The following is a 27,458-nucleotide window of genomic DNA, read 5'->3' on the forward strand; positions in this document are numbered from 1 at the left end:
CAGAACAACTAGATGTCCATATAGAAAAAAATAAACCCTGACTCTTATCTCATACAAAATTCATTTGAAATGGCTCAGAGTTAAATGTAAAAGCTAAAACTATAAACCTCCTAGAAGACAGGTTTCTAGAAAATTATTGCAACCTTAGGTAGGCAGAGTTTAGGGACAAGGAAAAATCCACCAACCATTAAAAAAAATTATTAATAGGACTTCATCAGCATTAAAAATATCTGCTCATCAAAATACATCACTAAAAAAATGAACACACTACCCCAGACTCAAATAAAATGTACTTGCAGCACAAATATTTGACAGAAGATGTGGATCCAGAATATATAAAAGAACTCCTACAAATATACAGTAAAAAGAGGCAAGAGACTTAAATATCTACCTCACACAGTCGATATCTGAATGGTTAGGAAGCACACAAAAAGGCGGTTAACCAGAGAAATGCAAATTAAAATCACAATGCAATACCACATCATATATTCTAGAATGGCTAAAAAAGACTGATAGTTCAAAGTGTTGCCAAGGATTTGGAGCAACTGGAACATTCACATAATGTCCCAGCAATGGGAGTATAAAATGGAGCATCCACTTTGGACAACCATTTGGCAGCTCCTATAAAACTTAACATACACATATCCTAAGAACCAACAATTCTCACCTTAGATATTTACTCAACAGAAATGAAAACACATACCCACAAAAAACCATTTTACTGAAATGTTCACAGTAGCCTGATTTATAACAGTCCCACCTGGAAACTATCCAAATGTCCACCAAGAGATGAAAAGGCAAACACTGCATATTCATACAATGAAACGCGACTGAAAACGAGCTCTCGATACACACAGCACTAAGGGGGAATTTCAGAAAGACATTAAGTAAAAGAAGCCGACCACAACACTGAGTGATGACATTTTTATAAATACCAAGAATAATCAAAATTAATCCACAGTGGTAGAAATTTGGAATAGCTGCTTAGGATAGCGGGGCTTGGCGTTGCTTGAAGAGGGATACAATGAAAATTTGAGGTGGGAGGTAGAAATGTTCTAACATCTTGCTTTGAGTGGTGGTCACACGGGTATATATAACTATTAAAACTCTTTGAACTAATAAGTATTTTAGATTTGCACATTTTGTCATATGTTAATTATACCTCAATTTAAAAAACCTCTAAAAACCGTTTTAAAAGTATGGAAGGCAATCCAAAATATTAACAGCGATTGCTTCTGGGAGGTGGGATTATGGCTAATTTTTTCTTTGCTGATTCACACTTTTTTCATCTTTATAATTTTCTATACTGAACCCCCGCCTTCCTCTCCCACCACCATTTTCTACGGCACTTATGTTTTAGAGTTTCACAAAGATCCTAAAATGCCGCCAGTATTCATCTTCTGAAAGTACTATAGGATTACAGGTAAGTAACAGAAGTGTGTGTCAAGTTCTCCTTCCACAGCAGGCGTGTGGCTCAGTGTCTACGTGGGACACAGAAGGGGCTCAGCAGCTCAGCCAGAAGCAACGGGGCAGCCTGGGGAGGGGAAGAGGTCCAACGTGGGGGAGCTCAGCTCTGACCCCGGCTCACTCACTGAGTGGAGGGCGGGTCACGGAGCCCCTGTTTCTTCACCCCTAAGATGGGAATAAGATGTATCCCCTTTTCTGCCTCACTGGGGTTTTGTGGGTGTTAGCTGAAATGGTCTATACAGCACAGAAGGAATTAAGGAAGTAGTAACTTCTGATATTATGTGAAAAGTCAGAAAAAAGTCTTTCTCACAAGTCAGATTTACTACTCTTAGTTCCATGAGAAACAAATAAGAACTTTGCTGGGACGACGCAAAGCTGTTCAAATCAACAGCCAAGAACTCTTACCTGTTGGTGTAATGGTGATTCTGCAAACCATAGGAGACGCACTGCGTGTTCAGCCGCTTTGGCTCAACCTCCTTCCAACTATCTTCTGTCCACTTTCTCTTCATCTGCTTCTCCTCACGTTTTTTCCCGACATAGTCAGCATAGGTCTGGATGCGATAGCTCTCTGCATACTTGCTGGTATTGACAGCTACAAGGAAAAGAAAAAACCCTTAACAAAGGGTCTGGCCTGGCCGCAGGACGTTGGAAAAGTGGCTTGAGGTCATCAAAGGAACCCTGAGGTCAGGTCTGCCATTGAGAAGCCAGGCGGCCTTGGGAACATCCCACGGCTCTCCCCATCTGAGTCTTCTCACCTGGAGAAAACAGAATCCTGCTCCCCAGCCTCCCTTACAGTGCTCCGTAAACTGTGAAGAACCAGAAGGATGTAAACAAGACATTAATTTTCAGAATATCTGCAGGTAACATTACTGCCTGAAAAGTGCTCATTTTCAGAGTAAGAAAATGAAAAACAAAACAAAACCGCCAAGGAAAACTGTTGTGAAAATAAAGATGACAAGAAAGCAGTATAGCCAGCAGTGCTGATCCCTGTAGGTCTACTGCATGCCTGTGCCTGGGGCTCTGCACACGTGATGTCTAACCTTCACAGGACATTTGCAGGCAAGAAATCACCTTTGTTGAATATAAGCAAGCTGGGGCATGGAGGCGGAGGCTGCCACAGGCCACACTGCACCAGTGGCAGGGAGGAAAAGCAGGCTGCTTGGACCCCAAGGCCAGGGCCCTGCTCGAAGTTCTGCACTTCACTTTGGACTCTGCAGATTCAAGACAGTCCTACCATAATTGAGACCTGCCTCTTCTCTTTCCCTTCTTAAAGCCTGCTAATTCTCTGTAATGTGCTTTCTGGCAGGAGTTCTTGAGAGCCAGAGCTTGTTCCCTTTTTGGTGTTAATGGGTGATAAGGCCAGGACCGTCTTCCTGCCTCCTTCTTGGAGGCTGGGGGCTGGAACATGGGAGTGGCCTGGGAGTGAGGACCCACAAAAACCATGTGGAGAGGCCCCTTGTGCTGCTCTGGTTTCGGCAGTGTGAGCACACACTTCCTGCCCATTGGTTATTACCCCCCCCAGCAGCAAGACAGTAAGGGCTGGGCCCTGCTGGCAGGGGGCTGCGGGAGCAGACCTGGGACCTGCGCTGCTGGAAAAGCACCATGATGTCTGAGTCTGCGTACCCACTTTCAGCAACTTCTTGGTACAGAGTAAAGGAAGTGAATGTTAGTCGCTCAGCAGGGTCCGATGCTTTGTGACCCCATGGACCATAGCCCACCAGCCTCCTCTGTCCATGGGATTCTCCAGGCAAAAAGACTGGAGTGGGTTGCCATGCCCTTCTCCAGGGAATCTTCCTGACCCAGGGGTTGAACTCAGGTCTCCTGAGTTGCAGGCGGATTCCTCACTGCTTCAGCCACGTACAGAGTGGTTCCCAGTAAATATCATGTGAATGAATGTAGCAAGTGATGATGGACACACCAGACCTGGACAAGGGACTCCTGTACCCCAGGGACCTTGAGCCGCAGGGACAGACACCTAGATGAGACGCAGATACCCCCTGCATATCTGACACAACCAGCTTCACTCCAAGCAGACCAGATTTGCCCAAAACTCCTCAGCACAACAGTAGTTTATAGAATGTCATGCCTTAAATGCTTAGCCATCTGAAGAGCAAAAGCAAAATAAAACAGAAAAAGAAAAATAAGGAAAGACTCCCACTCTTTATTTAAAGTATTTTTTTTCTTAAGAAGTTTGCTATACTTTTCAAATATTCACTCTAGAATTAAAGAGGGGTAGGGTGGGGTGAGGAACAAACCCTAAAGGTATTAAAGAACTTTCATACTGTCCCAAGGAAGTAGAGTGAGTTAATAAAATGTGAGCTCAAAACAGTGTGCTCTGACTCACTCACAAGGAGATAAACAGAAAGCAATCAGTTCTGCAGATAACACTATCGACCAAAGTCACTCAGATCAGAGAACTGCAGAAACAGGATCCTTTGCTGAAATTCTATTCCTCAGGACGGTTACTTTTCTAGCCGTCTGCAAAGGGACTGCACTTCTGACTTTCTCAGCTCATTCATCTAACTGCCCCACAATCTGTGCCTCCAACCAACATCATCCATCCATGCCTCTGCCCAGCAGTTGCTCACTAACTGCCTGTCCGTCCCAGGGACCATGCTAGACATCTGGCAGAACAAGACACAGTCTCCACCTCTCGAGCCCACCTTCTCACAGGCAGGCTTTATGCAGAGTTATGTAAGCCTGAGACTACCTACTACATGACAGGTTCACCTCTCAGTGCGATGGACGCTGTGAACCCACAGATTCTACGTGCTTATTCTGTACCGGTCGTTGGCAAGTGAGCATCTGCTGGATTTTCCTCTTTAGGTTTCACTCCTTACTCAGGCAGGTTTATTTTGAAGCGTGTCCCCAAGGGAAGACATCTGCCGCAATGCCTCTCTCGAGTTTAGTTTGGACTACCGAGTCAAAGAGGAGGCTTGAGTCAACATTCACCATGAAAGCAAAGGTGATGATAAGGTCATAAAGGAGCCGAGATGATCTACTTAACAGCATCCGACTGTTTCCAGTAATTGGGGTCCCAGCCCCATGGACAAATGCTTCAAAAGCTCCCTGACCATGATGGGGAATTTATCTGAGTACATTTGGAACGAGGAGAGCTTAAAGGGGGAAACAAATAACAATCCCCTTTTCACTGCTGGCCTTCACATGGCAATAATTTACCAGCATTCCTTCAAGTCCCAGCAGCTTTGCAGCTCTCGGCCTTTAATCTGGAAGCCAGCTCTGGCGCAGAGCCACCCCTCTAATGGATGAATCAGCAAAATGAATTGGCTGTCAGCTGCGTCCTTCAGTGATTCCAGCTCGCCTGTCAGAAGCGGCGTGGAGCAGGCGGCTTGGTAACACTAACCTTTTCCAAATTTGTCAGGGAAATGATTCAAGGCCATCTTTCGGCCATGCCACTCTGTTGAAGCCACTGCAAAACCAGACAAGGTGAGGGCCCTCCCCAGTTCCCTGTGGGTGAACAAGAGCACCTCCTCTCCCGCAGACTTAACCCACCCACAGCTTCACTGAGCCGGGCGCCCTGTCTCGAAGCATTTAATCTTTACAACCACCCCACAGGGAAGAGACGTTCTAGTCATCACACAGATAAAGAGACTGAATATCAGGGAGCCGAGCACGCCTGCTTACGGTCTTGCAGAGCAAGCGACAAAGCTGGTTTGGAACCAACATGTGAGCTTTTAAAAAAATATAACATTGCCACAAGTCTGACATATATTTGTATATTTATGTGTCCATTTAGATTGAGGATTATCTCATAAAATGCTTCCTTGAAGAGGACTTTTAAAGAATTACTTACAATGTTTAGATTTTTTTTTTTTCCTAAAAATGTAGACCCTTCCACTACTATGAAGGAAAAAGTCTCTCCAACTAGGTCGAGAGCTACATTATGTTCACAAGAAGACTTAACGTAAGACATAGAGACCCTCCTAAATTGATCTATAGATGTGATGCAATTCCAATTTTTAAAATTCCATTTTAATAAAAACATTGAAAAAAATGTTTAAGAGATTAAGAAGAATCTCAGCGGAACACTGAGCAGCGGCAGCCAGGGACCAGGGGGATGAGGCCAACCCCCGGAGGTGAGGGAGCTCTGGGAGTGACGGCGCTGCCCCCTGTGTCTTGACTGCGGCGGAGGCTACATGACGGTGCGTCTGTTAAAACAGCACAGAAGACCTGGCCAACAGAACAGCGTCTGTGTATTTCATGGTGTATAAATTACATCTCAATCATTCTGTGGAATTTGAAAGGTCTGATTCCAAATTTTAAATGGAAGACAAATGGGCCAATAATAGCCCAAACATTTCTGAAGAAGAATAAGAAAGGGGGAATTCCCTGGCTAACTAAAAAGCTTATTGTAAACCTGTAGTACTTAAGACAGTGCCGTAATGGTACAGAGATAAACAAACTGACCCGTGGTACAGGAGAGCCCAGAAACAGACCTAGGCATCTGTGAAACTCTGATATCTGACAGCGGCAGCATGACGGCGTGCAAAAGGAAAAGTTGGAAAAATTGTTTATCCACGGGAAAAGAAGAAAAAGAAAAAAAACTGGATTCTTACTCACACCAGGCCAAAAAATCAACTCCAGATGGATGAAGCACTTAAATGTCAAAAGCAAACTTTGAAAACTTGAAAAGAAAATAAAAGTGAATATCTCTTCCTGAGCTTGAAGTAGGAAAGAATTTATGAAGATACAAAAAAAATGTTAAGCATAAAGAAAAGATCAATAAGTTTGGCTACATTAATATGAAAACTTGTGTCTGTCAGAAGATACTCTGAAGAGGGCAAAGGCAATCTACATGCTGGGAGGAGATATTTCTAACATGTGCAACTGATGGAGGATTAGCACCAGAATACATAAAAACGCCTACAAATCAGTAAAAGAGGACCTAACAAAAAATTGGGCAAAAGACACAAAAAGCACGCCCAGTCATTTCACAGAAAAGGGAGCATAAAATGCCAATAATTATATAAAGGAGTTGCTCAACCTCAGGCAAAGGCAAATTATGAGCACTTAAATAAGGTATCATTTTGTAGATTTGTAGGGGCTGGGGGAAGGCAGAGGGAACAGGAGACAGAGGAGAGAGTGAGAGTGAGTCTGAGGGCTAGAGAGGCACACAGCATCAAAAAAGCAAGAAAAGGATCAACGTGATTTTTATGAAAGTGGTTCCCCCTTCCCATGTTCCCCCACCAGGAATCAGGGGTTTGGGATGCTGGAGGAACAACAGATTCTTGTTACAATTTGTTAACAGTATTTTAGCTCTTCCGGTTGAGTAGTGGTTTCACAGATGTTCATGACATTGTAAACAAATTGTTTAGGTTTTCTGTTGTATACTCGGTCCAACTCCTAAGGGCCGTTTCTGAGACTAAGTCTGAAGGTCTCTCGTAGGAGGTAAGAGTTACTTCCAGTTTCAATGTCTCCGGCGATAAGGAGGTGTCCCTGAATGGTTGGAGTGCTGTAAACAAGCACGGGGGTGCTGACACGCCGGGCTTCTCAGACCTTCCCCGGGGAAGCTGAGGATACTTGTGAAGCCTGGTTATCAAGCTGCTGCAATCATTTCATTGCAGCAATGGCTAGGAGGGGGCGGTGAGGTGGGGGGGAGCATCAGGAAACTTTGAAAGCAGTTACCACCATCAGCCCTGCGTTTTCTGCAGTGGCTACCCTCAGCCAACATCAGGTTCTCAGTCAGTTTCTAAAGGAAGTACCTACATGCTTATCCATCGGATGGTTACAAGATAGTTACGAGAAAGGGAACTATTTACTGGTTACTTATTCTGCCAGGTACGGAAAAATCCTGTAAGGATTATCCTGAGTTTATAGATAAGGACACCGAAGCTCGGAAGAAGTGATGGGTTCAAGGTCCTGAAGATGACAAGTTTTGGGATCCAAACCAAAGCTGCATTCTTCTCATGACACCATGTGCACTGAAGGGTCCCAGACCATGTCATTTGGAGTTAACACAGGCAAACGCCTCTGTCTGAGAGAGCCTCAGAGTCCAGCCATCTCTCCATACAACAGTGTTGTGTACAAAGCAGAAGGAGTCTCTCTGTGATAACCTGGTATGTTCACCTCCCACCAGAAGTGACGTGTGCTGAGAGTGACCTCTGCCAGCTCTGCAGACCCGGGCCCTCCACCCCACCTGCCAACGTGTGCTTTAATGTTTGGCGGTGCCCGCTTCTGATGCCTTTCACGGCCTCTCCTGACTCCTCCCTCAGCCGCCAGCCTGGGGCCCTGCACCACTGTGTCCTCAATCTGGGCTTTCAACCCGCACCAGGAGGGCACCCAACACTGCTTTGCGTTTGCTTGTTTATTTACATGAGAACATATTGAATTGAGAAGTTGTTTCATATTCCATACAATTTGATCAAGTTTGGGTTTTCAACAGCATGACCATTTCCCCACTTTTACCAGACAGAGGATGAACGGGTTTATCTTGGATTCTCAAGAAGACAGCCAACTTTATAAAAGAGTGTGTGCAAGTTCAGTCATGCCCTACTCTTTGCAACGCTATGGACCTGCCAGGCTCCTCTGTCCATGTGATTCTCCAGGCAAGAATACTGGAGTGGATTGCCATTTCCTTCTCCAGGGCATCTTTCCAATCCAGGGATCAAACCCACATCTCCCCTGTCTCCTGCATTGGCAGGGAGGTTCTTTACCACTGAGCCACCTGGGAAGGGCTTTACAAAAACACTCAACCCTAATAATGGCCAGTAGGAACATTTGCCTACCTTCAAAAAAAATGATCCTGGATGTACGTCCCCTCAAACCATCTAAAGGAACTAGGTGGATAAGGTGCTCGCAGGACTTGGTGCTCTGTCAAAAGCATGTGCAGTACAGCTATTTCCAGGGTGTCCAACAGGTGAGAGTGGGCAGTCGCCCAGGACACAAACAGCCCTGTTTTACCCTCGCCAGTCCATCCTCACCTGTAAAACCCTGCCGAGTCTTCAAGATAAAGTCCCAGCCTGCGAGAGGACGTCAGGGCATTTAACTCAGTGCAGCCCTCCCTCAACTCTGACTTCTTCCCACGTGTGTTCCCAACAGGGCAGGTGCTCTGTGAGGGAAGGGACTGTACTTTACTCATCTGTGTAGGGCCTGGGTTCTCCCATGGTACTCTGGCAGGAATTTAAACTAAGATTATGGAGGGAGGGAAGAAGCACAGCTTTTGCATCTGTTGGCAGCTTGTTTCAAGAGAAGAAAGCCGGAACCAGGATACAGATTCACATCTTCAGTTAAAAGTTCCATGATGAAGGCTGATTCAGGGGACAAAGAGTCCTGGGCTGGACACAAGGGGAGTGAACTCTGACTCTGTAGGGCTGGCTCTCCTGGCAGTGACAGCCCACACACGTCACCACCCCCGAGCCTCACAGCAACACCAGGAAGCAGATGGTGAGGGCCCTTACAGCAGACTTGGCCAGGACAACGCACCTACCCCGGACACAGGGCTGGGACCCAGCACCCGTGATTCCTTGTCCGTTGTTCCTCATACAGTGTGTACTCACCCAATGAAAGGTTTCTGTTTGTTTGTTTGCTTTTAAAGCACTAAGGCTAGGGACTTCCCTGGTGGTCCAGTGGTTAGGACTCCATGCTTCCACTGCTGAGAGTCTGTGTTTGATCCCTGGTCGGGACACAAAGATCCCACAAGCCTTGCGGTGCAGCAAAAACAAAATTAAATAGAATAAAAAATAAAGTACTAAGGCTAAAGAATGAACACTAAAGCACGTGAAAGAGATGCAAGCCCTGTAAAGAGGACAGAGGACATAATGGAGTAAGAGGTGGGGACAGGGGCCAGTGGTCGGTCTCTCCTTGTGGTCCAGTGGCTAAGGTTTCTGACTCCCAACGTAGAGGGCCCGGGTTTGATTCCTGGTCAGGGAACTAGATCCTGAATGTCACAACTAAGACCTAGCACAACCAATTAAATAGAAAAATATTTTAAAAAAAGAGAGAGAGAGAGGCAGAGGGGCACTGGTTTCATCCACCTCTGCCTTCCCCCGGCCTCCATCACAGCACCCGACATGAGACAGTCAGGAAAGAAATGAACTAAGGCCAGAGAAGCAGGCTGAGGTCGCGACGCTTGAAAGGATGTGAAGGGCAGAGTGTGAGAGGAAGAGCAGCTGAGCGCTCACAGAACCGGGCTCGCAGCCCCACACTGGGTCCTCGGCACCGTGAGGGCAGGTGCTATAAGCCCCATCAATACTCGACAGGCACCAGACAGGAAGTGGGTCCCGTCCTGGTTCCACCACTTACGAGCCCGCCTACCCTGTGCTCCTCCACGTCACCCCCTCATTCTGCCTGTGGCTCACCCGGTGCCTTTCACCTCACGGTCTCTAATGAAGGCCAAGGAAGTAGAGAAGAAAACACTTTCCACAAACCGGAGGAAGGCTGATGTGCAGATATGGCGACATTTATTTGAAATCTACACAGAGGGAGGCCATGAAGTCAAGTGGGAAAAACCACAAGTTATGAGGCCACAGAGGTCTGGGTTCAAATCCTGCCCAAATCTTTACTTGCCTGAGGCAAGTTACCGGGCCTCCCTGGGCTTCCCTCTCTTTATCCATCAAATGGGGCCCATTTACCCATCTCAGAAAGCTATTAGGAATGGCAGCGCTCTTAGCACAGGGCCTACCACACAGTAGGTGCTTAATTAATGAGGCTACTGTGGATAAATCACATAGCTCAGACTAAAAGAACTACAGAGACACAGATTCAGCAAGCTGCAACTCATCACACGTGGGGAGCTGGAAGTGAGGGGGCCTCACACACCCAAGTCTGCAACAGCTCATGCAATAGCACTATCATCTAGAATTGGGGTCTTTCCCATGCAAAAAAACACATGAAAATAAAAGACTATACATGAACCCATACATCAACCATACGGGACAAGTGTGAAATCAGAAAGTCTGAACCATAACTTTAAAAAACTGAAGCAATCAAAATTAATTAATTTTCATTAATTCTCCTGGCGACACCAAAGTCTGCTTCTGAAACGTGCATCTCATTCATTCACTCCACAAACACTGGCCCCAGGTTCTGTGTCAGGCACCGGGGCATGGTGGAAGGGGACAGATGATCCCCTCCCAAAAGCAGCTCACAATCTGGACGAGGAGGAAAAGAAAGGAACAGAACAGACTGGCAGGGAAGCACCGGGGAGTTAGGTGAGGAATAAAGATAGTAGCACAAGGAGCAAAAAGTTGACGGTGGGAAGAGGCCACCGCTTAAGTTCCCAGCTCCCAGGGCCTCTGCCAATGGCCTCTGCGTTCACTGAATGGCATCGTCAAGAAGCACTGCTTCCATGAACCAGCCTGGGGGTGGCGGGTTGGCGGGGAGGGGAGGTTCTTTTCATGGTTCCTAGCTGAAAAGTCAATTAAAAATAAATAAAGCCACCACTTATTGAGTGCTTACTACATATAAGCACTCTGCTGACTGCTTTACAAACAAATATATTTAGCTCCTGCTTGTTCATTTATTCACCCCTCCACCTGTTCATGAATACAGACACTAATGTATGAAACTCTCACTTGTTCATTTATTCGTCTATCCATTCATTGATGAACAAACACACCATCTTCTACGCCTGGGCCACTGGGGATGAATCGGAGATCCGGTCCTTGTATTCACTGGGAGGGCAGAACAGGGCACAGAGCCCCACATGTGCTGAGGGTTAGAAAAGCCCTCTGGAGCTTCCAGTGGGGTACTGGCTGGTCAAGCCTGGGACACAGGGACCGTTTCTCTAAGGAAGAGACACTCGGGCTTTCCTGAGACTGAAGGTGGGAGAGCAGACGGTGTAAAAGACCCTGGGGATGGGGAAGTCCATTCCAGGCAGGAGGAGCACTGACGAGGAGACACAGTCTGGACCGAGGAACTGAAACAGAACCTCACCAGTGGAGACTGCAGGGGGCACGGGGAGGACCTGCGTGAAGCCGAGTGACAGGCACCCCACGCCGCGTGCAGCGGGAGCCACAGTCTGGCCTGAGGCACCTGGAGAGGGTACGAGTGTGACCTGATGTGTGTGTCTGCAAGGTCACTGCAACCGATGGGGAAAATGGGAGGTATGGAGAAGGCGCGGAGTCAGAAAAGAAGTCCCAATGGGACGCCGAGAAACAGCGACACTTAACTCACCTTACAGACGGGAGGAGCAGGGCCGAGGGGGCAGGGGACTAACCTAGGAAGTCCGGGGCTGTGGGCCAGGAGGGAAGAATGGTCAGGGTGCTGGGGACCAGGCAGGAGGACAGGGCCCTGGGGCTTCGGGGCACAGAGGTCACCAGGGACCGCAGCTGAAGCAGAGGGCAGACGGCGACGGTGATGCATGCAGACTCCTGGGACTTGCAAAGGGAAGGAATCACTGGGAGCAAAGGCTGCTGAGATCAGGAGTCCTTCTGAAAAGATGGAAAGGATTTGGCAGGTTTTCGGGGTGCTGGAAAGAAGCTGCGGGTGGGCCTGAGGATATGGGTCTGTGAGGCCTGGAGAGGAGGTGGGGCCCAGAGCATGTGTGGGGGCCCCACTTCCGAGTGGAGGGAGCAGTGGGCTAGAGCTTTATGAAGTCAGGGTAGGAAGCCCCACCTGGAAGCTGGCGGCTTCCTGGGTGGAGGGAGGGGGTCTCCCTGAGCGCCCCTGGGGCTGAGGCAGGGAGGACAGAGGGGCAGGAAAGGCCGTGGCGCTGGGACATGCGTCCAACTGGAGACAGTGGCCTTCTGTGCAGAGTGACCAACTCTCCCATGCTCTTTCTGTCCTCAAAGCAACCCCACAAGGTGGGCAGCAGCTCTGTTTTCAGACACAGAAACAGAAGCTGAAAGAGGATGAGTAACCTGCAGAGGGCCAAGAAAATGACGATTTTATGATGAAGTCAAACAGGAGCAAGTGGCATTCCAAAAAAGTTTAGAATTGAGAGTCACTTAAAAAGAGAGAGAGTTTTTTTTTTTTTTTTAAGATAAAAACACTTGACTTAAAATAGGAAGTTAGGAAGCAATTCCATACTTAGCAGTCCTGACAAACTTGACAGACAGCTGAAAGAGCTAAGGTAATTTGCAACATTCTTCACACTTCTTGGGAAAAAATTAAGGTTGACGTCTCAACTACACAGGAATAATTCAAAGTAAAATCAAAGATCTCCTCCTACAATGTGCGAAATGGCAGATCCTAAATGTCAGGAACACTGAATAAATTGTACTCTAGGGAAAACTAAATAGTACATGTTTTTAGTTATACTATTTTATAACAGTGTCTTTAAGGTCTGCATCTATCACAGAGGAGTACAAATAAATAATACTCGTGGTTTACAGAGAGGTTACCATGTTCCAGATGCTGTGTGAGCTCCAATCCTAATATACTACCATACAGTCTATAAGACCCTAGTATATTAACCTTAACATTGACTCTTTCATCTCTAATCCTATCCTCTACAAGACAGCCCTATTTTGAATATGGCCAAACAAGAGATGCAGATGTGTTAAGTCCCTTGCCCGACATCACAGTGCTGAGTGGTGGTGAACAGCCAGATTTAACCCACTGCTGACACAACCTCCTCATCCAGGGGCACCTTCAGTCTAAAGGCATACAGCCGCAGCAGGTTTTAAACTGCAACAGTATCACTAAAGCAGACCTACCTTTTCTACCCAACCCACTCTGATGCTTCCTATCGTTCCTTTTCTCCCTTTTTTTTTTTAAATTCTGGTGTCAACTAGCACTGATTTCCTGACCCAAAGCTTGAAACAAGCCACAGCTCATTGACACCCACCATTCAAAGTGGCATTTCTGTGTGACAATGCACTTTGTGTTCTAAAAGGTTAATCAACAAAAGGACTTTTGGGACACAACCTATTCACCAGCCAGAGTCCGTGTGTAACTGAACTGCTGGCTGGAGGCAGTGGCTGGGTGTGCAGCTGGAGTTAAGCAGGGTTCACTAGCTCTCTCTGGCGATGTTTCAGATGCCAGACGCAAACATACACCGAATAGAAATGTCCCTGGCGTACACCAGGACAATACTTTTGGACTATTGACCTTGGCAGTTTGAGCACTTTATGAAGCATTAAATCTGCCACAATATTAGCGCTCTTGTGATAACACATAAATGCACCATCTTTTCTTTACGTCCCAAGACCGTGTTTACAGAAAGTCTGACAGAGCAGCACATTTTCAGATTTAAAGGTTTCCACAGTTGAAAAGCTTAAAAGTCTGTTTGTGTATAAGCCACCCAGATATACTGTGGGAGATGCTGAGCCGCAATATTTACACTTTGACTACAGGTCTCTCTGTGGCTGTTTTGATGTGGTTTTCATTTGATAAAAGAATTTACCTACACCTCGTGACTCAGCTTATTCATTAACCAAGTGAAACCCAGGAGGGAAGGCGGGGGCCCGGGGAGAGAAAGAAAATGACAGGCCCTTATCAGCAGGCAGGGCTGAGCTGTCTCACCTGCAGGGTGAGTCATTACCCCTGGGAGGGAGGGCATCCGTCCCCCAAAGCAAAAGGGCCTCTCCCAACCCAGAAAGGAGTCACAGAAACTCCGTATAAAGTGTACACAAGGCACTTCTGTGTATTGTTCCCGTTAACCCTTCCTTGCCGCGCTGCCAGTCTGGAACCTCTCAGGGTTCTCCCAAGGGCACTGTGATGCCACTCATAAACAAGCCCTCCTCCTCACCCCGCCTTCTTCCCTTCTGCCCTTCCACCCACCTCGCCCCCACCGCTGCAATCCACCTGCAGATGTGGAGCCCTCTGAAATCCCCATCAAACGTGACTTGCCTCTTCTGTGTTTTCAAGACACCCCATGTATGACCTGCCACCACCAAAAAGATTAGGAAAAAATGCCAAGACGACCTGCTCTAACGCTCAGGCCAGCGGCCTCGGTGCCGTGGGCACAAAGCCCTCACTGGGCTAACTCTTCCTGCCTGTTCACGTGCTGCCAGTCCTCGTATGCCAGCTGCTTACTGTACTAGAGTTCAGTCTCTATGCAGGGAGAACTGCTTCACAGCAGAACGAATGGAATCTGCTCTGCAGACCACAGGCTGCCTTGGGACCATGCAATGTATTTGTTTTAACCGGCAACATCTGACTTCAAGAGTGTATAGAGAACCGCGTGCTTCGCCAATGGGGAAATAAACCACAAGTGATGAAGTTAGCCTTATTTTCCACATCAGTTTTACTCTTTGCCCTTGCTGAGACTATGTGCCCAACGACTGGTTTTTTCCCACTGATAGGTTGTCTGTAGACTACACACTAAAACCCTACAGTTCACCAAACAGCCCAAAGGGGCAGCACAAAACCCAGTGAGAATTACTTTGGTTTTAAAGTCCCATTCCAGCTTGGCATTTAACACGTTCATTCTACACTGACAGTTAAGTCGCCTGCATATGAACCAGTTTCATTCCAAAAACACATGTGTTAGTCCAATTTGTTCCTAAGTCCAACAAAGTTAGCCCAGGTACCCAACTAACACAATCGACTATATAATACTATACTGTAATAGGTTTATAATAGTTTCACACAAATAATACATAAAAAAAACCAAACACAAAAAAATAACACTTTAATCTTACAATACAGTACCTAGTACAGTACAGCAGCTGGCATACCTGGAATCGCGTGAACAGGCAAGAGGAGTTACAGACTGGAGGAGAGAGAGGAGGTAAGAGACAGCAGAGCTGAAGGATCGTCAGCAGGAGGAGCGCGAGCCGAAGTTCCACTCACGCCTGACGTAACTGGACATGCAAATCCATGTTCAAGTCTTTGAAAAGTCTGCAACTCGAAGGTTCGTATGCAGGAGACTGACTCTATTCTCCTTTTAAGTCACCCAACCATTTCCCTATAGACTTCAGGATTTTAGGAAGGCTAGTCCACCTCTTTTATTTTCTTCATCCTTAAATCTGTCTTCCTGTTACAGGAGGCAGAGGTTCCTGACATCAGTGGTCAGGCCTATAGGCAGCATTCAGGTCTGACAGGAAGATGCTAAGTTAACAGAAATAGGCGCGGCAGCTCAGGGTCAAACACACACGTATACAGGAGGGCGGGGGAAGGAAGAAAAGGAGAGAGAAGAGAGGAAGGGGACGGGAGAGCACGCCTGCCTGAGAGCCAGCCAGACTGAGCTTCTCCCATTTGGTGAGGAACTGCTTTCTGAAACTGGCAACTTGCAAATTCAGAGAAATAACAAGTTCTTCACGACACTTGCATATTTAAAGTGAAACTGTTAGTCGCTGTCATGTGTAACTCTCTGCGACCCCATGGACTACAGTCCACCAGGCTCCTCTGTCCATGGACTTCTCCACGCAAGAATATTGGAGTGGGTAGCCATTTCCTTGTCCAGGGATCGAACCCAGGTCTCCTGCATTGCTGGCAGATTCTTTACTGTCTGAGCTACCAGGGAAGCCCCTCCTGAACATTTAAAAAAAACTGTGAAATTCTTTGCCAGCAGGAGAGTAAAGAAGGCTTTTTTTTTATAATGTGATATTGGCACTGGTTAGCTATTCTGTCTCAAGTTATTAAGATCTCTACATTATTCTAAACAATCATTTTGTTTTCTATATCCTAAGGAGATGTAAATATAGAACTTTTTGTATGTTTGGACCTCCAATGGAAAATCAACTGGTTAGAAAAAGAGTCAAGTGCTATATTTTAAAGCACTTATGTGAAAAACAAAACAAAAACAAGTACAGTGGCAACTGTGATACTGCTAAGTTTTAAAGTATTCTGGAATATTTTATGACATTACACCTTAAAATTTCCAATGGCCCAAGAGTTTCCGGCAATGTCAAAATGCTTAACACAAATTAGGAAATTGAAAAACAACGTTTGCAAGGCCTGTATTGGTAGAGTGGAACACAGACTGCTTTCTAACTGATAATGGAGCGTTCAGAGACTTTAAAGTGCTCTCTGCATTAATTTTTCCCTAGAAAAATATTTATCACCCTTTAAATTACAGCTCTGCAGGCCCACATCTACTGCCTCTAATGTAAGTAAAGTCTCATTTTAAAGCACGTAAACTTAAGTGTCATGAATGAATTTACTTATCCTGCCTCTGCACAGCATTACACTATGATTTTGATGAAGAAAAAATATGAGGATCTGAAGGCAACTTGCATGGGACAGAGCCGCAAAGCTCCACAAACCATGGTTCTGCGGTACACTCACAGAGGGCTCCCTCTCTAGGTCAGGGGAGGGAGCAGTTAGAGGCCTTCACCAACAGGAAACGCACAAACCACGCTTGCTTCCACGGCTTCAACTGGATTCTTCTGACAAAACCAAATCAAGCCGCCAATTAAAATAAATTAATTTTTTTAATGCAAAAAAAAAAAAAAAACCCAGCACGGAGGTGCATCGCTACAAACAACAGGGTGAAACTGTCCACGAGACTGACTCACAAAAGAAGTCACTCTGACTAATGTAAAAAGGAACATGTTTTCAGTAACAAATCCCCCTTGGGACTTGATTTGGGAGTCAAACTGTCCAGCTTCTACCTTTAAATGATAGATAAGAACAGAAGAGTGAGCGGATATTAAGATGCAGGCAGGGATGGGGAAAAAGAAAGGAGAAAGTCGCCTTGCGGAGCCAAGTGTATCTCCTACTCCATCCCGAGTAGTCAGCCAAGAGCTGATAGAGGGCTTTTTGGTAAAGTAGGTAGAAAAAAAATCCCCACCAGCTCCCGGGTTGCCAGGCAACCTGCCACATTTTATTAAAGCGGGAGCGGTGAGGATCCCCAGAGGGCGGCCGGAATGCTGCGTCATGCCTTCTCCTAAGCTCCAGGCACACACTCGCCCCACAAGCCCGCCCTCGGGGGGAGGGAACTGGACACACACGATAGGGAGCAGCTACCTGAGTGTGGCCAGAAAGTCATGGACAGGGCACAAACCCCACACAATCACGCAGCCGTTCTTCTCCAGCTCAGACCGGAACGCAGCAGGGGTCACTGCTGTTGCCACAAAGAGCACAGGCAGACCCTGTACTTGGTTCTCTGCAAGCCTGGACTAAATGCTGTTGGGATTTTTCTTTTTTTTTTTTTTTTTTTTGCAGCTTGTGGGATCTTAGTTTCCTGACCAGCGACTGAAGCCGAGCCATGGCAGTAAAAGTACCAAGTCCCAGCCACTGAACTGCTAGGGAACTCTCCGTTGGGATTATTTAAATTAAAAAAGAAAAAAAAATTTTAAGTGATTCATGGTTGAAGCAGCACAAAGGCACAATGCAATGAGTGAGCATATGCGCCCTGGGGATGCAAAGTCCTACCACAAGGCCCCCACTTCTCCTCTCTGGGCAGCTGCTTCCTTGTCCTGGAGCCGAGGTACGGCCCACGGGTCATTTCAGGGAAAGCAGTTAGTGCGGTGGAGTTGCAACAGTGTGTGCCCAACAGTGTGCACACCTGGAGCAGACAGGCAGGGAGGCTAAAAGTGAAAACCACGTTTAGTCGAAGTTACCCTTGAAAATTCCCTTTGGAGGTGTCACAGCGGCATCAGATGTGGCTGTGTTCCCCTCCAGGGTCAGAGAGCCCCGCCGTTTCACCTCTTTGCACACCCGGGAGAAGGGATGGCTGGCGCATGAGGACAAGGTAACTGAACACACACGCAGGTGAGCACACTTAATCTCTAATCGGCAGGAGTCTACCTTCCAGGCAGAACGTGGGAGTGGATATTCTCGTGGGAGAAGCAGATTCCTGCCTCATCTCATCTCTGACTCACTCACTTTCCCTGAGTGGTGGTGGTCGTCGTTCAGCCGCTCAGTCGTGTCTGACTCTTTGGGATCCCATGGACTGCAGGCTTCCTTGTCTGAGCTTGCTCAAACTCATGTCACTGAGTGGAGTGACAAGCAAAACCAGTCTCACTACTGAAAAAAACAATTTCCCCAACAAGTACTTTTGAATTCATACAAGCTGAAGCATTTTATGCTGCTTCTCTAGCTGGAACCGAGTGAATACACAATCCAGGCCTTTGTGCCCGTCCTCTGGGCACAAAGACCCCAGCAAGTCCTTCAGGACAAGCAGCGTGCTGCAGTCACTTTAGGTCACCGGCGGTATATCTCCAGGAGAGGATATCTAACACAGCTATTTCTCTCTGCTCCTAGGAGCCCTGGGCTGGCAATGACTGCCAGTCACTGAATAACCATGGCTACCCACGACTGGAGAGCAGGGAGGAAAAGTTAAATAATTAATCTGGTCATTTAAAATGTTTTAATATTAAAATAAAATGGATGCATTATAGAGTGGGATTTTTCAAATGTGTGAGGATGGCTTAAATAAAACTGCAGAGAAATGCCAACTTGCATTGCCCGCCCCCACCCCCACACTTGGGCATCCCATCTGCCCTCCTTTGGAGTCAGGGGTACTTAGTGAAGTTTAAGAGTTGCCCCCTACTGCACAGACCCTTTGTGATAAATAGTAACTGAAAAAATGACCCACTCTTTCTGGTGGAGCAAGAGCACCAAAAGGGAGGAGACACCCGGCCTCCTTTGGCAGCCAGGTGGTAAAGGTCATGTCCACGTGGAGTGGTTTACACAAGACAATTGCACTCAATGCACACAGGATACTCATGGAGCTGTTTTTTGTGGACAGGAGCAATCCTGGAAAGAGCTGACCAGTGTGAGAAAAGGATAATGCCGCATCTACTTTTTCTAGCAAAGGTGACAGCAATGTCAGTATCATGTAGCAAGGAAAGAAGAGGGTAGCCTCAGCTCAGAGGGCGTGCTCTCACAGGTCCGTCCGGTCAATCTGTCTCAGAAGGCTGATAATACTCCTCGATCCCTGCACCCTGTGGTCACAATGGGACGGTGGGAATCCTGTCCTGTAAGCTCACAACCTGACCCTCATTCACCAGACAAGTATTTCAAGGCCAAAGTGAAGTTATCACCTCGCATCTGTCAGCTCATTACCAAGTGATCTGGACCAGGGACTGGGTGAGCTTGGAGCAGGGACCACCTGCCCTAGAGCTGCACTTACTACCTCCTGAGACTACATCTCATGTGATACCCCCATAGGCTCTGCTACCATCACGATCTAGAGAAAATGGCAATCTGGTGAACGACTTGCCCCAATTCCTGCAGCTGGTGTAGGGAGGGGAGCATTCAGACCCGAGGCATCTCCGACACCCTACCAACCAGGAAGAACGACATCAAAGAAGGGACCAGCCACTGGCCACAGGAACATACAGTCATGGTGTCAGTCCTTTCCATGTGCCATTTTCAGAAGATAGATCACTGACTGTCAGTGGGATGTTCTGTCTGAATGAGAGGGGTGTACCCTTTGACCCAGAAATACTCTTTCAGGAAACCAGTCTATGAAAACAATCTGAAATGAGGACAAGTTTTTAATGCACAAAGATGCATTGAACATTTTTAAGGGTAATATATACATATATTAAGGGTATATATATTACCCTTACACATCTTTGTCTAAGGACATATATATATTAAAAACCTGAAACATAAGCCTCCAAAATGTTCACCAGTAGGGGAGTAGCTAAATAATTACGCTATTCAAATTCATCAAAACTATGCTTTTCAGGGGGATAAGGATCAAGCAATAAATAATCAATAAACTCTCTCACTAGTTATTTGAACACAAAGTAATCTTTTGAATGTCTATCTCACAGGCTACATCACTGATTCATTCAACAAATATATCTGCTGATCACCTACTATGTGTCAGGTACTACTTCAGGCATTGAAAATCCACTGAGAATAAAAATTCTGCCCCCTCCCCCCCGGAAGGTGGTTATACGGATATACTCACTTTGAGGAAATTCATTGAGTGGTATACTTATGATGCATGCACTTTTCTACATGTATGTTAAATCTACACTTAAAAGTTTAAAAAATGTCTGGCATCATAGATTTTATATCCCAGTGGTAGACTGAAGACACTCCACAAAAAAATAAAATACACTGTTTACATATAGTGCTCTGGAGAAGAAGAAGAGTGGGGAGGGCTGATGCGGGAGTTGCGATTTTAAATAAAGTGATCAGGGAAAGTCTTAACGATAGCATCACCAAATAAAAATGTGTGTGTGTGTGTGCACGTGTGCTAAGTCGCTTCCATTCTGTCCGACTCTGCAACCCCATGGACTGTAGCCCACCAGGCTCCTCTGTCCATGGAATTCTCCAGGCAAGAATACCGGAGTGGGTTGCTTCCTTCTCCAGGGGATGTTCCCGACCCAGGGATCAAAGCCCCTTCGCTTACATCTCCTGCACTGGCAGGTGGGTTCTTCACCACTAGCGCCTAGTCGGACACGACTGAAGCGACTTGGCCCTGGCCACGTGGAAAACCCTAAAAACACAAATCTCTGCATGTGTGCAAGTTAAAGCTGAATTTCAGACACACAACAGATAATTTTTTAGTATATCCCATACAATAGTTGGGCCATGCTTATTTTAAGCAAAATCTGGCAACTTAACCCTACTTAGTGATAAGATGGCATTTGAGCAAAACTCATTCCTGATGGATTTACCACTTAATGCTTCTATACAGAACACACCAAGCAATAAATAATCAACAAACTCTCTCACTAGTTATTTGAACACAAAGTAATCTTTTGAATGTCTATCTCACAGGCTACATCACTGATTCATTCAACAAATATATCTGCTGATCACCTACTATGTGTGAAGGCAAAAACTGTAACAGGATAAATTGCTGGTTGTTACTATGATAAAATGTAAAGCTTGGTGTAGCAAAATAGACTATCTTAAGACGCACACAACAAACTGGGACAAATATTTGCAAAATACAAAACCCAGCATTAATCTCTCTAAGCTTCAATTTCTTCTGTAAAATGAAGGAGGGGTGGTTCACAAAATCGTTATGAAGATTTCAGAACAATGTCTAGTAGCTAATAACTAATGGCTCACTAAACGTTAGAAAAGGAATAATCATAATAAAAATGTACTCACAAATCAGTAAGAAAAGCACACAACTCACAAAATGAGACGAACCAATTAAACCCTTCAAAGTAATTCTAGTGCACACTTTGCAGCGCATTAACTAAGATCTGAATGACATCCTTGCACAAGTATTACCCACAGAGTACTTGTTAATACAGAGGGGGAGAGCTGCAATGGAGATTTCTGAGGCCACCATTTAACAAAATTACCAAACAAAACATCAGTGATAATAGAACAAATAGCGTCTGTGTCCCTCAGTGAGACGTGCTAAGACGATGTCACCTATGTAGTCCTCCTGTCAGACACGTGGAATCCCAGGACAGAGGCAAACCCCGAGTGAAGGACACCACAAAGCAACACCTGGTCTGAACGTTCCAAGAAGTGTCAATGTTACGAAAAACAAAAACGGGCCGGGGACTGCTCTAGATTGAAGGAGACGGAAGAGCTAAGATGACTCTACCGGCTTTGAAGATGAAGGAAGGGGGTGAGAAGCAAACGAATGCAGGTGACCCCTGGAAGGTGGGGGGAAAAGCAAAGAAATGGACTCCCCTCCCCCGAGAAGGAACACAGCTCTGCTGACACCTTAATTTCACCAACTGAAACCCATTTTGGACACTTGCCCTCCAACTGTAAGACACTCCAACTAAGCTGCAAGATAACCAGTCTGTGTTGCTTTTACGCTGCCAAGTTTGTGGTAATTTGTCAGAGGCAGCGGAAAATGAATACCAGGGTTTGTTTTTGTTTTTTACAACCTGTAGAAGCTAAACTGTAGAAAATTGAGAGAAATACAAGTTATGCAAATGACTTCTGCTCACAGAACTGTGAAAATACATTGTCTAGTATGTTAAATTCTCATCTGAATTGCTTTTAACATCTTTTTGGTTTTATCATTAATTAATGAGCTGAATAAAATCTTTGACACATGTTTAAAACCAGAGAGCTATGATGACTAAATGCAATATATGATTTTGACTTGATCTTGGATCAAAAAATAAGATGATAAACTGTAAGAGACAGTGCTGGAACATGTGGAGAAATTATATTATGGCCTGAACATTAGCTCGTATCAATATCATAAATTTAATTAAAAAAAAATACATATATACGTGTGGCTCAAACAGTAAAGAATCTGCCTGCAATGCAGGAGAGCCAGGTTTGATCTCTGGGTCAGGAAGATCCTCTGGAGAAGGAAATGGCTACCCATTCCAGTATTCTTGCCTGGACAAATTTCATGGACAGAGGAGCCTGGTCAGCCATAATCCATAGGGTCACAAAGGGCTGGACAGGACTGAGCAGTTAACACTAACACTGTATTTCCTCATCTTTTGATGAAAGTGAAAGAGGAGACTGAAAAAGCTGGCTTAAAACTCAACATTCAGAAAACTAAGATCACAGCATCTGGTCCTATCACTTCATGGCAAATAGATGGGGAAACAACAGAAACAGTTAAAGACTTTATTTTGGGGGCTCCAAAATCACTGCAGATGATGACTACAGCCATGAAATTAAAAGACACTTGCTCCTTGGAAGAAAAGTTATGACCAACCTAGACAGCATATTAAAAAGCAGAGACATTACTTTGCCAACAAAGGTCCATCTAGTCAAAGCTTTCTTTTTTCCAGTTGTCACATATGGATGTGAGCTGGACCATAAAGAAAGCTAAGTGCCAAAGAATTGATGCTTTTGAACTGTGGTGTTGGAGAAGACTCTTGAGAGTCCCTTGGACTGCAAGGAGATCCAAACAGTCCATCCTAAATGAAATCAAACCTGAATATTCATTGGAAGGACTGATGCTGAAGCTGAAAACTCCAATACTTTGTCCACCTGATGTGAAGAACGGACTCATTTGAAAAGACCCTGATGCTGGGAAAGATTGAAGGCGGGAGGAGAAGCAGAAGACAGAGGATAAGATGGTTGGATGGCATCACCGACTCAATGGACATGAGTTTGAGTAGGCTCCAGGAGTTGGTGATGGACACAGAAGCCTGGAATGCTGTAGCCATGGGGTTGCAAAGAGTGGAACACGACTGAGTGACTGAACTGAACTGTACATGTTATGGATACACGTGCATATATATATATGTGCAGAGTGAGGGGGAGATAAAGGAAATGTAACAAAGGCTGCCAGCTTACCTATAGGTTTATAGGTTACATTTTTCAAAATAAAAGGAGAAAATCGTAAAAATAAAAAGAACGGCTGATAACAGTTTTAAAAAGAGAAATACTTGACACTGGGTGGATTACAAACTGACATAAGCTTTATACTTTATATTCCCTGGAGAAGGAAATGGCAACTCACTCCAGTATTCTTGCCTGAAAAATTCCATGGACAGAGCAGCCTGGTAGGCTACCGTCCATGGGGTCGCAAACAGCTGGACACGACTGAGTGACTTTACTTACTTATTTAACCTTTATACAGGGCAATCTGATAATATATGAGAAATTGTAACTGTTCTTAACATTTTTTAAAGCAAATCTCTGACTTTATCATATTACAGACAGAGGTCAAGTGAGATCCCAGAGATTTTATAATTTTGCATTTGCAGTTCATCCTTTTCCACAAAATTCTTGTACCCAAAGAGGATTGTAAGTGTTGTTAAAATGAAAATACAATGTATGGCAAAAACCACTACAATATTGTAAAGTAATTAGCCTCCATTAAAATAAATTAATTAATTTAAAAAAAAGAAAAATCACCTAAAAATTCTATAATAAGAATATTATTGAGTAAATTATGGTACATCGACTTGAGGGTTTATTTAACTAATGCAGGTGGTTAAAAGTTTTTCAGAGTTTCTCTCTGCAGGGCCCAGCATACCTTTGCTTATTACCAAATATTTGTTTTCTCATCTCCATGTGAATTCCTAAATTCACTGGAGGAATACAAGCCTTTGAATTCCTAAATCCTGGAGGAATACAAGCCTCTGGGACTTTCCTGGTGGTCCAGTGGTTAAGAATCCACCTACCAACGCAAGGGACACCTGTTCGATTCCTGAATCTGGGAAGATCCCACATGCCACAGAGCAACTAAGCCCGTCTGCCACGACTACTGAAGCCTGCACGCCTAGAGCCTGTGGTCTGCAACAAGAGAAGCCACTGCAAAGAGAAGCCCATGCACCACGACTTGGGAGTGGCCCCCTCTCACTGCCACTAGAGAAGGTCCTTACAGCAACAAGACTCAGTACAGCGCCCGTCCGCCACCCCCCCCACCCCCCCGCCCCACAACCACCAATAAAAAGAGAGAGACAGAGAGACAGAGAGAGAGAGAGAGAGAGAGAGAGAGGAGGCATATAAGCCTCAACTGTCTAACTTATCCTTGGGTCTCACTGTATTCACATATATATGTATAAATACATCTATCTATTGTGATGTGCTCAGTAGTGTCTGACTCTTTCCCACCCCACAGACTGCAGCCTGCCAGGCTCCTCTGTCCATGGGATTTCCCAGGGAAAAATACTGGACTAGGTAGACATTTCCTCTCCCAGGGGATCTTCCAGACCCAGGGAGAGAACTCGGGTCTCCTACACTGCAGGCGGACTCTTTACTGCTGAGCCACCAGGCTTACATATGTGTGTACAAATACCCTGTATGTGCAAGTGTGCATGCTTGGTCGCTTCAGTTATGTCTGACTCTGCAATCCTACGGACCAGAGCCCACCAGACTCCTCTGTCCATAGGATTCTCCAGGCAAGAATACTGGAGTGGATTGCCATGCCATGCAATCCCTCAGGGTATCTTCCTGACCCAGGGATCGAACCTCCGTCTCCAGCACTGGCAGGTGGGTTCTCTACCACTAGTGGCACCTGGGAAGCCCCATATATCCAGTATATATATAATTATATTTGTCTTTCTTCTGTTAATCTGTCTCATGTCAATACAATTCTTAGACAAGCCAGAAGAACCTGAAAAGGACAGAGGGAAACTTTTTCCTTCCCCAACAAGTTTAAATAACTTGAGAAAATTACTCATAACTATTAATGAAAATAGCAAAAGCTAAATTATGGACACTTAGACCTACATAAAGAGGCAAAATACTGAAAAAAATACCAGATGGTTATTACTATTATTTCTAGGTGATTGTCTTTATGCCATTTGTGTGTGTTTCTCCCCAGTTTTCTATAATGAGCATTTGTTCATTTTTTTAAAATACTTTTTAAAAACAAAAGACAAAAAAAATTGGCATTCTTAGACCTAGAACACAGTGGAATTTTTTTGTTACTGGAGTTACCCAATTAGACGATCTGAAAGCTGAGAACAAGGGAACACAGGCTCATAGGCCCACAGTGCTGGGTCTTCTGTAACAATAAAGAGAGTGCTCTCTTTAAAAAGAAAACTTTTAAACTGACAGTGGGACAGCAAACTTTTTGATAATTACAGAGGAAGGTTATGAGCTATTTATACGTATTATTAATACACTGAAAATGTTCTACTCAAAAGGCTTGATTCAATGTCAGTAAAGATCAAATAAATTTTCTTTGAGATGGAGCAGTCTTAATATTTTATTTAATTAATTTGGGGTTTGGCTATAGCTCAACCTCAAAATTCTAGTCTAGGCTGAACCAAAATTCCTCAACTCACTTCACTTTTAGCTGCAGGCTTTAAGAGAACAGAGTTATCCCTAACTAAATGAATATCTTGGTATCATTCTGAATGTAGACAAGTCAACATCTTGCGTTGACAACTTTCAACATTTGATAGAATTTAAAAATTATTCTTGATAGTCAAGTGTTCTGAGAATGATAAAAATTATTCTGAGAATGCAGAAGGTAAAATTTTTAAGAGGCAAAATTTTCAAAGAATAAGCTAAATTATAAACAAAATTATTCTGAATGATTAAAATTATTGAGAGAAATAATCCACTTAAAAGATTTCACCTACTTGGATGACTCTCAAGAAAACCCTCTGCATTCAGAAAGGAACCTCCCCTACAAGGCTGCAAGCTGTCACAGAGAAGATGCAATCAGCCTATCTATCTGCTTTTTCGACCTCACTGATCAGCCTCTGATGCTTTCAGACAAGGTTCCTATGGATGGGCATGGATGGGCATGGCGATTTTCACAGCTTGCTTCTCTCATTCAGCCGGTCGTGCATGCTCAAAGAAAGCACAGACAGTGCACTTGAGATACTGAACTGAAGGACAGAAGGCAAAGAAAGAGCTTAATTCAATAAATGTGACTTAGTACACGATTATTTAGTAACTTTTTCCTTTGGCTCTAAGTAAACAGATTATTTTAAGATGTTGTCACAAATGACAAAGCAGTATAATTACCAATGTGTTTTCTTTTAAAAATTATATTGAAGTATAGCTGACTTACAATATTGTGTTAATTTCTGCTGTGCAGCAAAGTGATTCAGTTATACACACACAAACATTCTTTTCCATTATGGTTTATCATAGGATATCAAATATAGTTCCCTATGCTATACAATAGGACCCTGTTGTTTATCCATCCTATATGTAATATTTTGCATCTGCTAAGCTCAAACTCCCAAACCTTTCCTCCCCTACACCCTCCTTGGCAACCGTAGTCTGTTCTCTCTGTCTGTGCTGTTTTATAGATATGTTTATTTATATTTTAGATTCCACATATAAGTGATATCACATGAAATCCGTCTCCACTTTCTGACTTACTTCGCTTAGCATAATACTCTCTAGGTCCATCCATATTACTGAAAATGGCATTATTTCATTTTTTGTGTGTGGCTGAATAATATTCCATATATACCCCACATCTTCTTTATCCATTCATCCATCGACGGACGTTTAGGTTGTTCCCATGTCTTGGCTATTGTAAACAGTGCTGTTATGAACATAGGGGTGCACGTATCTTTTCAAATTGAACTTCTATCTGGGTATTTCCCAGGAGTGGGATTGCTGGATCATATGGCAACTCTGTCTTTAGTTTATTGAGAAGCCTCCATATTATTTTTCATACCAATATGTTTTCCTGTGAAGAGATACTTGGGGGGTGAAAATTTTAAACACTATACCCCACCCATCACTTAAGAGAGCTATCAAACGGATGTGCGCGTGCATGCATGTTAAGCTGCTTCAGTCATGTCCAACTCCTTGCGACTCCATGGACTGCAGCCCACCAGGCTCCTCTGTCTATGGGATTCTCCAGG

General features: G+C 44.9%; 1 protein-coding gene across 4 annotated transcripts in view; it reads right to left on the reverse strand.

Moving 5' to 3' along the window:
- Positions 1-27,458, reverse strand: part of PARN (poly(A)-specific ribonuclease) — a 176,075-nt gene that overhangs the window by 49,481 nt on the left and 99,136 nt on the right. For all 4 annotated transcript variants that reach the window (XM_061152875.1, XM_061152877.1, XM_061152876.1 and 1 more), the window contains one exon: positions 1,873-2,059. In XM_061152875.1, coding sequence (XP_061008858.1) covers positions 1,873-2,059 — 187 coding nt within the window. The remainder of the gene's footprint in view (positions 1-1,872; positions 2,060-27,458) is intronic.

The sequence above is a fragment of the Dama dama genome, chromosome 10, assembly GCF_033118175.1.
Source record: "Dama dama isolate Ldn47 chromosome 10, ASM3311817v1, whole genome shotgun sequence".
In the NCBI taxonomy this organism is placed as follows: Eukaryota; Metazoa; Chordata; class Mammalia; order Artiodactyla; family Cervidae; genus Dama; species Dama dama.